This window comes from Artemia sp. Qi Xiang Cuo, chromosome 20 (genome assembly GCF_049724085.1).
Source record: "Artemia sp. Qi Xiang Cuo chromosome 20, ASM4972408v1, whole genome shotgun sequence".
Taxonomy (NCBI): domain Eukaryota; kingdom Metazoa; phylum Arthropoda; class Branchiopoda; order Anostraca; family Artemiidae; genus Artemia; species Artemia sp. Qi Xiang Cuo.
This window is the reverse complement of record NC_142813.1, coordinates 4,727,665-4,744,770: the sequence shown is the minus strand read 5'-3', so window position 1 is coordinate 4,744,770 and position 17,106 is coordinate 4,727,665. Positions and strand designations below refer to the sequence as shown.

The 17,106-nt window shown below is 34.7% G+C and overlaps 1 protein-coding gene across 2 annotated transcripts in view; it reads right to left on the bottom strand.

Annotated features, from left to right (window-relative positions):
- The window catches only part of Hsl (hormone-sensitive lipase), a 69,035-nt gene that overhangs the window by 40,447 nt on the left and 11,482 nt on the right, over positions 1-17,106 (bottom strand). Inside the window, exons 2-4 of one of the 2 annotated variants that reach the window (XM_089105736.1) lie at positions 10,006-10,175; positions 8,055-8,209; positions 2,983-3,172 (exon numbers count right to left, since the gene is read on the bottom strand). In XM_089105736.1, coding sequence (XP_088961862.1) covers positions 2,983-3,172; positions 8,055-8,209; positions 10,006-10,155 — 495 coding nt within the window. In that variant the 5' untranslated portion in view covers positions 10,156-10,175. Of the gene's footprint in view, positions 1-2,982; positions 3,173-4,280; positions 4,687-7,956; positions 8,210-10,005; positions 10,176-17,106 lie in introns of those variants that run through there. The other variant, XM_089105737.1, reaches the window with a different exon arrangement.

The following is a 17,106-nucleotide window of genomic DNA, read 5'->3' as shown; positions in this document are numbered from 1 at the left end:
GTCACGCTGGATTTTGGATTCTCTGTAAGAGAGGGTGAGGGTTCGAATCCTAGTGTATCTAATTATTTTGTTTGAGACGGGGGTCAGTGGCGTGACTCTCTAAGCTCTGCCAGATTCGACCCAGCTCTAAATGGGTATCTAGAGAAATCTGGGGAAGGTAAACAGGAAGGGCGTGCAAACACCTAGGATGATTGGCCCCCAAACCCCCAGTGCACTTCCTGGTTGAAGGGCCAAGAAACGGAAATCAGCACCGCCGGTAGGGACAGTAAAGTCCAATGCCGTAGTCTTTACCCTTTTTTTTTTTTTTACTAAGTATTAAAGATTTTAAAATGACAGAAATCTTGCCTCATCTGTCGAACTGTAGGCTTATATAACAGACAATACTCTCATTTTTGCTTCCGGCGATCACCACTCCCTAATTAAGTCCTTATATTTATTTTTCTTTCATTCATTATTTCGAGCCAATGTTCTTTTATTCATTTTTATTTGGTTCTTTTGTTTTAGTAACATATTACGAAGCAAGCTGGACCTACAGTCAAGGCTGTATCCAGGGGTGGGAGGGGGGGGGTGTGGATACCCGGTTTAACCCCTCTCTTCACCAATAATTTTTTTCCGATAAATAAAAAAGTAGCGAAAACCAATACAAACTTTTTTTGCGTTTTTTTTTAATATCTTTGTCAACCCCTGCCCCTCCCCCAAACGACCCATCTCCCAAACAAAAATCATTGATACGCCCTTGCCTGCATTGTGACCAATAACAGTTTTTTTTTACGCGTGATGTTAAAGTAAACATTGAAGACTTAAACAATTTCCGAAACATACACACTCTCGTTTTTTCTAATTCTAAATTCAATTTTGCAGATATAACGTACAAGTAAAAAGGAACAAAATTCAAATATATACAAGTAAAATACAAGTTTCTTACAAATATTTTATAAGTAAATTACAAGTAAAACTCAAATATTAACATTTCCCAAAGGCAATTACATCTTCAGAGAATAACTAAACCCTGTTAAGCTTTTTTCAGCTTATTCTTTGTTGGTTTTACAACCACGTTCGTTTTTTCAATTTGGCATCACACTGCTACCAAAAATTCCACAGCTACATATAGAAGTATTTTCAATTAAACATTGAATTCTGATTTTTTCTAATTTTTTAAGATATACATGTTTTTTAAGTTTCGAATTAACCAACGCAAGTAGATATCGCTTCCACTGTCCATGGTACTATTAAGCTCCATTACGAATCATTTTTGATATAATAAAATAAATATTTGCTATAATATGAAGGTAATCCACTAAACAATAACCATATTAACCCAGGGGTAAGACCTCAGGGGTAACCCAGACCTCAGGGGTAACCCAGGGGAAGACCTCTCGGGGCATAATTAGAACACTGCATTTGATAAAATTGTTCTGTTATAAGGTTTCCGGTGCCGATGCGGAAGTACGTTGTGAACTGGCTGTTTTTGTTGTTTTTGTTTTAGTGTTTTTGCCACCCCCGTTAGACACACTTTTTCCTCCTTGGAGTTGCAGTTAAAATGCAGTTGTTGTTTATTTTTTATAATAAATTTCTCTCTGTCTCACATGATCCAGTAACTATCATGAAAATATATTATAAAAATGATAAAGTTGAACTTCCGCTTTTGAATTAAAATTTAATTTAGCTTTCTCATCTATTTACATAATCCAATTGAGACTCAAAATACAGATAATTCACACCAATAAGGCTACTCACTACTCTCTATCGCATTGAGCCGAAATAAGCGCAACTTGCAGACCAATTTAGACGAATATCCCCACCTCCACCTCCCATTTCCTCATCGTCATTAACAAATGCAATGTTTTTACAACAAAATGTTGCACTTTAAAGCAATTAATGGAAAAAAAAGTTTATTTTCCGTTAAAGAAAATATGATTGCATTTGCATATACAATGTTTAGGTTACATGAGCAAGGTATTAGCATTAAAATCGATAACTTTTCCACAGAAAAAAGTGAGATGTAAAATTCAAACTGCCTCTTTTAAGTTGGTTTTTCTAATGTGCTCTTTTGCTATTTTCTGACGTTACTTTTATTTCTATTGTTTTCTAGAGCAAGTCTTCCTCCAAACCTAATTGTGGAAAAATTCTCAGAATAGTTGCAAAAGCAGGCTAAGTCGAAACTGCTGACTAACTAAGTCCTGACTAACATAAGTCCTGAGCAAAAACAAAATAAGTCCTGAGTCACCACAAAAAAAACGAGCCAAGTCTTGGCTATGGGCAAAAACAAGCCAAGTCTTGGCTATGGGCGAAAACGAGCTAAGTCGAAGCTGCAGAAATCGATGGAAGAGTGGAAAAACAAGCTAAGTACTGACTCAGTACAAACGAGCTAAACGAAAATGAAAAAAAAAACGAATAATCAAGAATGTGTTTTTACCCTAAAAACAAGTTTAAAACTATAATATAGAAAACTGCGAAACTATTGACAATTGGGGGGGGGTCAAAATTGGGTCTAAGGCAGATAAAAAGAAAGTAGGATTTTAAATTAATTGCACCTAAATCTCTAAATATTTCAGAACGGGCTTAGGTGGCTTGGCAAATGCAAAGTGGCCCAGAAATGGTAATGTGTTTAACTGTAGAATCCAGTTTAAATCTATAACATAGAAAACTGCAAAACTACTGACAATTGGAGGGGAGGTCAGAATTGGTTCTAAGGCAGATAAAAAAAAAATAGGTTTTTTAAAGTAACTGACCTTAAATTATGTACATTTTGATGTCTTGTATCTAGGTGTCTTGGGAAGGAGACTTTGGACTTAGTGTTAGTGTGAAGACGGGTGGGGGGTATTTCTTTTTCTGATCCTTTGTAGTTGATAGTCTATTTCTTTTTCGAAGTTAAATGATTTTTCAGACTTGGCTTTAAATGGTGCAGAATCGGAATATAGTTTTTACGCAGGTTTTTCTACACACGATTTTTTTTTTTTTTTTTTTTTTTTTTTTTTTTACCTGATACCCTTGGTGAATTCCATAGAAACCGAGCTGATTCACTTCTTCTATTCGAGTTAATAAGTCACGTGCTGAGTGCTGAGGGTTCGTGTCAAAAAGACATTGAGGTTCATTCCATTCTATTAACTGGTTGAGATGATCCAGGCAAGTTTCAAGAGCTTCAAAAATCACAATCCATTCATTCGCTTCCCTAAAACAAAAAGTTATTTATCTTTTTCTTTCAAGCTAAGTTTTGACAAGAGTGTAATTATTGATAAAAACACGTTAAAACTCCATCTTTCAACAAACTACTTAAAGGATCAAGGATATCAAAATAAAACCTTTTTGCCCCACTGTTCCAGTTTCACCCACTTGTCTTTTATGCTAATTGTGATTATTAATTAAGCCTTTAACCCAAGCTTGAGATTTGCTCTCCTTTTGGCAATATTTTCAGTGCTTAATATAATCTTGGCATCTTCTTAAGCCCTTTGGTGACAGATATTTTTAGCTGATTGTCCTATTTCTTATTAGGCACCCACTAATCCCAAAAACGCATAACTTTACATAGAGATCTATTTTATTAAAAATTCAACTCCAGATTTGCCTAATTTTTAAGATATATATATATATATATATATATATATATATATATATATATATATATATATATATATATATATATATATATATATATATATATATATATATATATATATATATATATATATATATATATATATATATATATATATATATATAATATATATATATATATATATATATATATATATATATATATATATATATATATATATATATATATATATAATATATATATATATATATATATATATATATATATATATATATATATATATATATATATATATATATATATATATATATATATATAGGGATGTTTTAGTTTCCACTTAATTAATTCAAACAAACACAGACAAATATAACGAACAACATAGCCCCCTGAGAGGATGGCTTCTCAGCTGAGATGTATAGGTCACACCCAGCTCTCTTATGCCAGCTGAAAGACCTTCTTCTTGGGTCTGATTAACAACAAATTTCTATAGGATATAAAACTCTCGATACAGATACAGGGGCGACAAAGTAACCTGCTCGAACTACCGAGGTATATCACAAACAGACCACGCAATGAAGGTCTTTTGCATAATCATTCTCAAGCATTTCAAGGACGCCTGAAACAAGCTAACAAAATCAGATCAAGAAGATTTCGGGACTGGTAGAGACGTTAAAGGACAAATTCTTACCCCATGCCAGATTCTAGAACAGACCAAAAAACTCACCTGCCTGACATCACTGTCCCCATCAGATTTTTGCTGATTCCAGCATAAGAGCCGAGCTACTGAAGATTATGGCGAACGATGATGTCGCAGTAGAGCTGATCCAGACACTCAAAGGAGCCCAATCAGCCTACAGTTACACAATTCCAAGCTGCCAACGGCAAAACAACACGATCTCACGTTGAGTGGGGGTCAAACAGGGTTTCTCCCTTCCACCAGTTCTCTTCATCTACGTCAGAGACTAGTACATGGCGGATTTACTTTGCACCCAAAAAGCGAAGACAACAAGACTACCCAGACAGACCCCGACTTCGGGTGGGTCTCATGAGTAACGTGTTGGCAGAGCTTAAAGAAATGGCTAATGATATTTTCTGTACATCAAAGAAAGTTGGCCTCAAGATTACCAAGCCTAAAAAAAAAATTATGAGAAAATAAAACACTCCAAACCACCTAGTTATGTAACTGGAAGGCAAAACCATTTAGACCATCGAAGATCCAGTTCTATCCTAACAACAAATGGAGGTGTAAAGAGCCCGAACAGGAAAGATATGACCTGTAGTCGGAAGCATGAAGAAGTCGCTTTGAAGCGGACATGACAATAGTATAAACAAAGACGAACGTTTACGAAGAAACTGCCCGATTGAGCCTGCTATACACTTTCAAAACTTTACCATTAAAGACCAAAGAAACAGGTTGTTTGAAAGAATTCGAACAACGCTGCACGAGGCAGATACTAAAAGTCAGCCGGTGGTTTCATATCTCAAACGCAGAGGTTCTTCGAAGACGCTGTACCCGGAAAGATTCCTGTAAACAATCTTAAAGCAACGATGGCACCAACGACAGCAAACAGGAACCACGTCCCGCCACGTCCAACGTCCCGCCATATCCCGCGACGTCCTCAATTACGACCCTCTCGCAATTTGAGAGCACAGAACAGGCGGCCCGAGAAAGAATCTTTGACAGACAATCAGGAATGACCTGGAACCTAGGGGTAGTTTCCAGTCAACATGGACATCGCTGAAATACGGATTGGCTGAATATTGCAAAAAAGGCTACTGTGAATGATCTTATTGGACTACGTCAGTCATCCAATCGTCAATTGATGCCGGGCAGGATGGATAATCGTCTGGTTCCTGCCAAAAGTAAAATTATAACCTCAAAATTCATTAGCACGGTAACAATCGCATAGAAACTTCTATTAAAATACCCTAAAAACTATATCATCATTTCTTTCCAGCCTGATGGCCCATACTTACGAATACAAATTTCAATTCTACACTCAGAATTCAATAAATTACACTCTACAATTAACTTTGCTTTAAAAACAAGAAATACGACGTTTTTATGCCTTTGTACATATTCTACTAATTCACATAATCTACATAATCTACTAGTAAAGCAATCTACTAATTCTTTTATATAGAACATACACCAATTGATTCAATGACAGTCAAATTCCTACTCAAATAAGAACGCTAATTTAGTCTAAGCAAAACACACAGGAGGCCTTGTCAATGAAGTAGTAAAAACGAAATACGTTAATAGAACAATGAGATAGTAGAAAGCAAAGCTGAATAATAGGTTCGTCGTTTTCTTGAGAAAGAGCTGCAATCTTCAACTCGAAACACAAAAGAGATGTCACATGACGCCTTTTCTTGACCGCATAGGAAATGGCACTCCTAATTATATAACATATACTTTTTTCTATTTGTATACAAATTACAGGGCACCAAAGTTTCAGGCACAAATTACAAGTTTCAAAGGGCACAAATTACCACGCACCAAGTCATTCAAAGAAAGCCAGATTACTGCCCAGTCAAAAGCACCAATTTAATTGGTGCTAGTCAAAAGTACCAAAAGTTTAAGCACAACGCACACGATACCCTGTCAACACCAGATCACCAAGAAACTTTAAGAAGTTGTTGAGTTAATTCTTGCGAGATTTTAGGTATACCCCCCCCCCCCCCGCCAAGGCCGTCTTAGACTTTTTGGGTTGAAAAACCTAAACCAAAATGACAATTCTTTCTCGTCAAATTATTCACACTTTCTGGATATTCAATTAACCGGTTAATTAATTATGACCTCTCTCGTCTAACACATTTTCAAAATTAAAAAACTTCTCTTTCGGTAATTCCTCTGAATCTGTATTCAACAGTTTCGTTAATATTGTAATCGACTCAATTTTTTTCAATTTTAAAAATGATATCCTTATTTTCCCGGAGGAGGAATTCCAGGGAGGGGCATTTTCCCTATTAAAATGAATTTGATTTGCATATCTTTCTCCTACTCTTTGCATATGCAATCAAAATAAACGAATTAAGAAATTTATACAATTTCAATCTGAACTTTGTTCAGTCTGAGATTGACTCTATTTTGGAAAGTATGACGCTTGAAAAAAAAACGATGTTCATATTTATCGATTTAGTGTAATATCGTATTTTTAATTCATGGACTTGATTTCACAATGAAGGGGAACTTTTGAGGGGGGGGGGTATTTTTTCAGGAAGGGGAGGGGGTATATTTCAAATTTAAAACACGATCGATATTAACAAATATTCTTTTTTCGATAGACAATTTTTTTTTCCTTGGGGGGGGGGAGGGGAATTTCCCTTGCACCTCCTTTCTTTTGAGATTACAGCAACGAGTAAGTAAGTATATTATAGAACCAATAAAATAACATAAAATAAAGATAATTAATGAGTTCATCTTTTTAATTCAAAATACTAAAACGTCACAGAACGCCGTTTTTTTATAGCGTGGGAACTGTTGAGCCAATTCACGAAAATATGGAGGAGGAATCAAAATATAGGGGGGAGCAAATTCAATACAGGGGGGCAATATTTTCGGAAGTTTTCAATGAAAATAAGGAAAAGAGAGGTATTTTGTGATGAAAATACCAAAAAAGCCATTTTTCAATGAAAATACAAAAGAGTGTATTGATTTTAAACTGGGATTGGGGAAGCAAAAAAAAATAGGTCCACCCCCTCCCCCCCAATTCGTTGAAATTTTTTTTTAAAAACGACAGATCTGCCAACCCTTCGCTAGATATCGAAAAATAATTTTTGTTAGGCTGCTTAGGAATTTTGGTGCAGAGGGTAGACTAATTTTTTTCCTGTCATCATGTATAGTACATTTTTCTTTTATGCCTTTTGCTTTACAGACCTGTTATTTATGACCTGTTCACAGGCTGATTCGACCAAACCTGATAAAAGAAAGAATGTGATTGAAAGAATAAAAAAATATAAAGTAACATAGTCCATCAGAGGGCTGAGTCTGAAACTGGCATTGTGGACTAAAATTGTGCTTGTTTTCAGATTTCTTAATTTCCTCTCCCTAGGTTTTAAAAATACGTTCTTAGCTACTTTCATTGAAAAGCATTTTTTTTTAGTACTATCAATGAGAAAAATAAAAAAAATGCACAAATCCCATAGCTTTCCATGTCTGTGGATTGACATCTCTGCTCTTATCAGAAAAAATCCTGATATCAGCCCCTCCCTCAACGCTTTGACTCAAAGCGTTGAAAACATCAGGAATATTTCTTTCCACTTGGGGAGGAATTATAGCTTGGGGAGGGGTCCTTTGGAGCAGTTCTATAATGCCCTACCTAGAAAATAGTACCCATAGCTATTTTCTAAAGGTAATTTTCTATTTGTGTATAAATTAGAAGGAACCTACAAACCCTTTAACACAGAACACACAGCAATTCTTCCAAAAATGTTCAAATTACAGCCAAGCTAAAAGCACCAATTTGATCTAATTAAAACACACACACGAGACCTTGTCAATGCGGTATAGTTGACTTTCGACTCAGTTGCATTTCTTGATAGATCCTGACACTGCTTCGATGCTTTGTCAATAAGAAGGAGGAAGCTTCGATAGCCGTTCCCTGGTGTGTTCTTGTCAAAGTCGTATGATCGAGCAACTTCATGAACCTGAATACAAAATTACGTTAAGGAGTGTAAAGGCCCAGTCCAAGAGTATGGGTAACTTATAAGAGTAGAGACTGGTACGTGTCTGCAAAAACCTCAATGCCATCTAGCATTTGACAACACCTGGTATTTTTCGAGCTGTACAATCATTTTTCTGTCGGGAACTGGTATCAGACATTTATTACTACACTAATTTTACCAACTACACAAATTAAATTAATAATTCTTATTGTTACACTGAAAAAATGCCACACGCTAGATGGCGTTGAGGTTTTTTGTAGAAACTAGCGCCAGTTCCCACTTATGTAATTTACCCATACTCTTTGGGCCGAGTTTCAAGCCTACTTGATAGCTTTTTTTAGGATTAAAATGGCTCCATTTTTAGTAAAATGTATTAATGCCGGGGTCTGGGATTGGAATAGCGGAGTAAAACGGTTTTAAAGAAGCATAAATTATAACAATATATAATAATGGGCACCATTAAATAATAGTAATAGTTTATTTTAAACCCACTATAAAAAAACAAAGCAAAAGTTGAGTAAAGAATTATAAGAAAAAAAGAGACCGAAAGAAAACAGAAAACAAATAACTAGAACAAAAACATGGGATAAGACCATGAAACTGAAACTTCAAAATGGAAACTGAAACTTCAATTTGAGCTGAAACTTCAAAATGGCATTTGTTAAAATATTGGATGAAAGAGAAGATATGTCTTATTCATAAACAATAAATCTTACATAAATATCGATTTTAAAGGCTCTCAATAAATCTTGATCACATATGGAATTAAAGAAAAGGCAAAACCAAAAGCATATCCCTTGTCAATAGGTGTCAAAAAATAGCGCAAGTACTGACCTCATGATTTTCTGCCTTCAGCCTGGAGTGCAATACGTGATTGGGGCAAATCATCCAACCCTTCCCTGTTTTTCCCCCAGATTTCTCCAGGTGCCCATTCAAAGCAGGGTCGACTTTGGATTAGTTTACAGAGTCATACCGTTGACCCCCGTTCCAAACCAAATAACCAGCGACTAGATTTAGAATCTAGTGCTCTAACAACTCGGCTAGTATATATTACCAAGCTGAGATCAATCCCACAAGGACCTACCACAAGGTAAAGTAACGACATAATAAGACCCTGTGTTAAAAAAAAAGTTACCAATTTTGTCAATAAGCTTTTTCGTCAATAAGCTCTCGTCCTAGCCGACTGGATTGGTGTGCTGGATTGAGGATCCTTTGTCTGAGAGGGCAAGGGTTCGAATCCTAGCGTATCCAGTTATTTGGTTTGGGACGGGGATCAGTGGCGTGACTCTGTAAGCTCAGCCAGAGTCGACCCAGCTCTAAATTGGTACCTGGAGAAATCTGTGGAAGGTAAACAGGAAGGGTATGTGAAAGCACATGATGGTTGCCCCCAACTAATTGCACTTCCTGGCTGAAGGGCCAAGAGACGGAGATCAGCATCGCCGGTAGGGACTGTAAAATACAATGCCGTATTCTTTACCTTTCCCTTTTTGAATATAAGACATAACGACAAATTATTTTACTGTCTCTAGTATGATCTAGGACAATTAAGTCCAACGTGGAAACTAAATTATTTCTCAAGTTTTATTAAACTTAAACAGTGGTATAATTTGTTAAAATGTATAAAATATAAAAGTTTTAGAGTTTTTAGTGGATATTAGAGGCTGTAGTATCATGGGGTATTTAATATTTTGACAATTTCTTTTGCTTAGCTTGCTATATAAGGTTGATTAAATATTAACGAAAGTATTATCCAGGAAGTGATTATTTATACCACTTACTTTTTCATAATTTCCAAGCATTTTATTCATAATTTCGGATATTCTTCCAAGTGCAACTCCAAGATTTCTCATTCCAACAAAACGATTTTTTCCAAGAGCAGGACTTTTTGCAGCTATCGCCACTTCTTTCAATGCCTCCTTCAAAATCATCTTTTCTACTTAAAAATGTCCTGTAATTATGTTACGACTACATTAAAGATAAAACAAACAAATTCACAATCCTAAAAATCGCTTGTATTAGGTTTCATATGTCATTAAACTAAAAATGATTTACAGTACCAAGGACATTAAAATTAATGTAAAGAGCGAAGAGTTGAAGAGGGAGCAGCCCCTTTTATTTACGGAGCAATTTCTGTTCTTTTTAAGTTTTAATATTGGTCCTTACTTTCAGTTTAAAAAAAAACTTTTTTTATTTAGTTTCTAAACGTTTTTCAATTAATACAGGTTCGAATTGGGCTCACCGTACATGAAAAATTAGAACAAAATTTGTATGTTAATTTTGGCAGACTTATTCCAGATATGAACGGTTGTCCCCTCCTCAAGACCTTGCTATGTACACTAAAGCTGTTAGCACTTCCAAAAAAAGCTTCCTATATTAATTACACGGATCCCGTGTTTCAATTTTAGTAACCAGTCAAAGTTTAGCGTAAACAGCAATGTATTGAGGAGGGGCCAACCCTTCATATATGGAATAATTTCTGTTCATTTTTGAAATAATGCCTGTACATGTGGCTTACCCTCTGTGGACTATCCCCCGACCCCTCACGGTCAACTTCTCAGTGGAAATGTCACCCACCGTAGTGCAACCCCTCCCCCCACCCCGTCAAATTCCCTTCAGATAGTTCAATCCTCGCTGAGAATCCCCCTCCCTATAAAATTGCTTGTGGACGATTTAGATAATCCTCCTTCGCATTCTTTCAAATCCTCCTTCGCGAAGGAGGGAAAATCCTCTTTCGCATTCTTTCATTTCAATAAGACTTTAACTTTTAATCAGTTATTCGATTACTTCAGAAATACCCCTTTCCCTGAAAATTATTTCCCAGAAAAATAAACACGTGCAAAAAAAAGCCCCTGGATAATTCCCCTGGAACATCTCCACACACAAAATTTGGCAAAGAGAATGTAAGACAATAAAAAGAATTTCGTATAGTAATTCTGTCAAGACCGCCCAGTTTAACATTTACCCTGGAATATTCATTCCCTGTAAATTTCCCCATAGAAATCCACCCCAAGCAGAAACTCCCCCCCCCCCAAAAAAATGGATGTATACTTCCCAATAATTAATACTACGATTCGTAAACAATGGATGAACTTCACAACTTACAGGTGTCTCCCCGTGGACTGTGGGGGGTCATTTTACACCTAAAGACACAATTAGTTGATCTTTCATCCAGATGTGCAAAAAGTTCCAAAGCTGCCAGTAGCAGAATTCCAAAATCTACCCACACTTTAGCAGCTCAACTTGTGTTTTGACAGCTTGCTTGGAGCAACAAGTATTTTTATAGGCTACGTAAAATTTTCAGAAAAGGAACAAATGTAGCTTAGAATAGCTTGCAGTTAGAAATATCAATAGTTCTCTGAATCACAATTAACGATGTAAGCCAACTCAGTGGCAAACCATAAATATCACACTCCATAATCTTATATGTACAAATTTACCAAAAGTATTACCAAATTTACCAAATTTACCAATCATATTTACTCTAATACTGCTAGTGGAATACAATATTCGAAGTCCGAAGTATACTGTATATAGCTTACTGCTGTTACTTCATGGATAGAGTTGTACACTCCAATGTTACTGGCATTATAAAAATAATGCATACCCAACTCCATGCTTGATACTCATTGATCACTATACTAAAACTATAAAAAGCATCATCTGATTTTCTGGGATAACAATATGGATTGGCAGCCTGGCAGTCACATACATTATGAAGCAGTGATATTAGTTTTGCCCTAACCTAATCCCAAAAATAAATAGAGAACTGCTGCTACATTGTAGTGTGGCTATTTTAGGCTACTAATCTTCCACGTTCCAGCTTTCCTATTGCCTGCTTTAACTGTATGTACACCTTGATAGTTACCAGCACTTTTAAGATTCCTTTAGCTGATGAATAAACAGTTTTGAAAGAATTTGGCTATTTGTGCGAGATTTGGAAAAATATTCAATTTTAGTTGAAGAGAAGTGGAGTAAGTAAAAACTTGTCCACAGGGACGAAGGATAACAACGACGATATAAGTAAATTGTCACACAGCAACATTGAAACTCAATGAGCTTTTAGTTTGAACAAGTTTTAGAAAGCAGCACCGTGAGGAAACATACATCTCTTCCTGCAGAAGAGAATAGATACATACATTTCATAATAAGAGATATTTCAGAAGAGATAGATCACCTGGTAAAAAAAAAGAATATCAAAAACAAAAACAGCTCTTTTCTGTAGTTGCTCTTTTTAGAGTCTTTGTTCCTGTTGGAACGAGTTACTTACAGTTCATTACCACGAACTGTTTAAGTAATCTTCAAACACAGATATCAGGTAGCAGAGTAAGAAATAAAGACCAATCGTTTGTGAAAAAATAAGTCTGAAAATAATATAAAACTTTACAAGAAACAATCTGGCAATAATAACCGAATTTTTACGTACGGCTATAATATAGTTTTTAATAAATCATGCTTTGGGGTCGCTTACATAATTTATAGCTTAATTTTGTTTCATTGAGAGGGGCAGAGGGAAGGGGCAGCAATTATTACGGTAAGAAGATTATATTAAGAAAAATTTTTGAAAGGCAAATCCAATTCTACCACAATTTTTTTTAATTCTATTGTTTTTATCTCAGGATTAGCCTTCATACAGAGTTAATAATTGCTCAAGCTTTCGAAGTTGTGGAGGTAGGACTAGGTATTTAAAAAAAATTTCTAATGCCCTAATTTGAGCAGAATATCTGTAAAATTCTGTAAAATTTTATTCACTTACTTACCAACTTTGCTAGACCGTAAAAGATCCTAGACTGCACTTGAACCACTCAATCAAACATGGACGCCTACCAAAAATATTTCCGGGGGAGGACACCAGAACAGCAATGGTGAGGGGAGGAGGGGAATTCATTTGAAGATAAAAGGTTATATGCAAAATAAAATTCTCAAGGAAAAAAGAAAATTATATAATTTTCACATACCAAATGAAGCTAAATTTAACAAATTTTTAAATGGTGAAGATTCCTGGCAAAAAGATCAATTCCTTTAATCGGTACTTATGTATTATACTGCCAACTCTCAAGAATTGAATTTAGGTTAATCCTTATGAAAAATACCAAAACATGATGAAAATATAATGCTTTAGAAACAAATTTGGGCAATATATTTGCAAATTAGGGGGGGGGGGATAACCTAACCTAAACAAACCTAACTCGGGGGCTAGCTGACCTTTATTGTTTTGGTTTAAGTATAAATATATTCTTCATTTTTTTATAGATTTCCATTTATATACTGTGAGGAGGAGTGTTTGAATCACTATAGACATTCGATTTTGTTTATACGCCAGTATATGGAAGTGTTTATTTAATATGTGAGTTGTTTCCTATTTATTTATATTTTTTTCTTTTTTTTTTGTTTCTCTTTGTGTTTTAGTATGTTTTGTTTTGATGTAAGTTAAGTTTTTTAAAGAGAACATTTTTTGTTTCATTTTCTCTTTTTTTCCGTTGAGAAGGGCTCCCAGGCGTGGGGTCGAAATATTCAGAGTATGTTTGTTTAATTAAGTGTTTATTTTATTGTAATCACTGCTTTATAAAAATTAAAACCCGCTTTTCTTGTTTATTTTTTTTGAAAGAGCATAAAAATGCCTCGAGTGGTATGTTCATCTAATTTATAGCTCGATAATGAGAATATCTCCAAATCTGTCACGAAATCCCCTCCCCGCTCTATGCATAGTTACCATGGTTTCTCTTTTTCATTTTAGAATAATTTTTCAATCTTACTCTCTTATATTTTCAGACCTTTGAAAATTAAACAGAATAGCAAAAGAAAACAAAATTTAAAATCACGGTCCAGCTGTCTAAACTAACCCTTTTTGCATCGATCCTCAGAATTACACTGAACGTAAACATTTTGGTCTTTTAAAATGTAAATTAATGACTGAAGACCAACCCTATCACTAAATTGCGGATTTTGGGATGGGCATATTATTTATCCCATGTGGTTTCATAGGGCCAGGTTTGAAATAGACATTGCTGATAATCTGATCAAAAATGGCAGACTGATGAAACTGCAAAGGGGTTGACCCCCCCCCCCACCCGAACAAAATCTATGTTTCCCTGAAGAAAATCAGTTCTCCAAAAATCATCTGTCACACAGGGTGGCAACCCCTAGTGGCTTATGACTTTCATTTTACTTCACATAATTTTTTCACTACTTTCCAAAATTTTTGTCTCCATCATTTTTAACCATCAAGAACTAAACGGAGATCATTGAAATATAGACTTTTTTCTTATGTTTGTAAAAGCATAATGCTCATAAGATTATACCATTTCATCAAAGATTCTCTTGTGAGTTAGGTAAAGAATTTTATTTGAATGCATTTATGTTCAGTGTAATTACAAACAGGGCTAGACATGCAGCTGTCCCCCCTCCCTAGACCTTCAAATTTACATTAGATATGGCTGAAAAAGCAGATGGTTTGGAAAAAGCATTTGATAAAACTCCATCACACTATCAACTGCCCCCCCCCTAGACAATATGCTGCCTACGCCCATGGCAATGTCCCTTCCCCCATGAAAACTTCCTACATGGAAAGATACTCCCACGTAACCCCCACCCCCACCCACCCCCCAACTGCCAAAAAAAATCCCCCCTATTTATAGAATAAATAGCTCTGATGAAGTACAAAAAAAAACTTTAGCGTAAAGAACGAAGTAATGAGTAGAGGGCGAACCCAAACATGCAAAGAGGGTTATTTCGACAGGTGGATTGTGAGTTTTAAATTTATTTTCTTTTGCCATTCTATTTAATTTTCAAAGGTCTGAAAATATAAGGGAGTTAGAAAAAAATTATTCTAAAATGAAAAAGGTATATTTTAGATGAACAGAGAGAGATTTATTTTAAAATATTAAAAATAAAAGCATGGTACTTTTAAAAATAAAACATTTTAAAATAAAAGCATGGTACTTATGTAGAGAAGGGGGAGGGGCTAATGGTAAATTTGAAGATATTTGCATAACTGAGCTATGAATTAGGTGAACATACCAATTCATAATTTTTTTATTATGTTCTTTCCCAGTATGAAAGTCATGTTATTTGGAAACTAAATGGACCCTTTAAGATGATACCCCTTCCTCTTATTTTTGGCTATAGAAAAGTGTTAAAATATCAGTTAAAAACTTGTTATTTGGTTATAATTCCATTTTGTTGAAGTTATATAATCCAGAAGAATTGATTTGTCATAAATCCAGTTATAAAATCAAATTACAAATCTTTTAAAATTGCCATATTTATTTTAATTTGTTAGCATCACTCTTGTTTAAACTCTTGTACCTGTAAACTGAACCTATGGAGACCCAATCATGATCCAGAAAAGCTCATGGGATATTATCATTATAGACATTTGATTTTGTTTATACGCCAGTGCATGGAAGTGTTATTTAATATATTTCCACTTATACATTGTGAGGAGACGAGTGTATCATTATAGACATTTGATTTTGTTTATACGGCAGTGCATGGAAGTGTTATTTAATATATTTCCACTTATACATTGTGAGGGTACGAGTGTATCATTATAGACATTTGATTTTGTTTATACGGCAGTGCATGGAAGTGTTATTTAATATATTTCCACTTATACATTGTGAGGGTACGAGTGTATCATTATAGACATTTGATTTTGTTTATAAGCCAGTGCATGGAAGTGTTATTTAATATATTTCCACTTATACATTGTGAGGAGACGAGTGTATCATGGTATTTAATATATTTCCACTTATACATTGTGAGGAGACGAGTGTATCATTATAGAAATTTGATTTTGTTTATACGCCAGTGCATGGAAGTGTTATTTAATATATTTCCACTTATATATTGTGAGGAGACGAGTGTATCATTATAGAAATTCGATTTTGTTTATACGCCAGTGCATTAAAATGTTATTTAATATATTTCCACTTATACATTGTGAGGAGACGAGTGTATCAATATAGACATTCGATTTTGTTTATACACCAGTTCATGGAAGTTTTATTTAATATATTTCCACTTATACATTGTGAGGGTACGAGTGTATCATTATAAAAATTCGATTTTGTTTATACGCCACTGCATGGAAGTGTTATTTAATATATTTCCACTTATACATTGTGAGGAGACGAGTCTATCATTATAGAAATTCGATCTTGTTTATACGCCAGTGAATGGAAGTGTTATTTAATATATTTCCACTTACACATTGTGAGGAGACGAGTGTATTATTATAGAAATTCGATTTTGTTTAAACGCCAGTGCATTGAAGTGTTATTTAATATATTTCCACTTATACATTGTGAGGAGACGAGTGTATCATTATAGACATTCGATTTTGTTTATACGCCAGTTCATGGAAGTGTTATTTAATATATTTCCACTTATACATTGTGAGGATACGAGTGTATCAATATAGACATTCGATTTTGTTTATACACCAGTTCATGGAAGTGTTATTTAATATATTTCCACTTATACATTGTGAGGGTACGAGTGTATCCTTATAGACGTTTGATTTTGTTTATACGCCAGTGCATGGAAGTGTTATTTAATATATTTCCACTTATACAGTGTGAGGAGACGAGTGTATCATTATAGACATTCGATTTTGTTTATATGTCAGTGCATGGAAGTGTTACTTAATATATTTCCACTTATACATTGTAAGGAGACGAGTGTATCATTATAGAAATTTGATTTTGTTTAAACGCCAGTGCATGGAAGAGTCATTTAACATATTTCCACTTATACATTGTGATAAGACGAGTTTATCATTATAGACATTCGATTTTGTTTATACGCCAGTTCATGGAAGTGTTATTTAATATATTTCCACTTATACATTGTGAGGGTACGAGTGTATCCTTATAGAC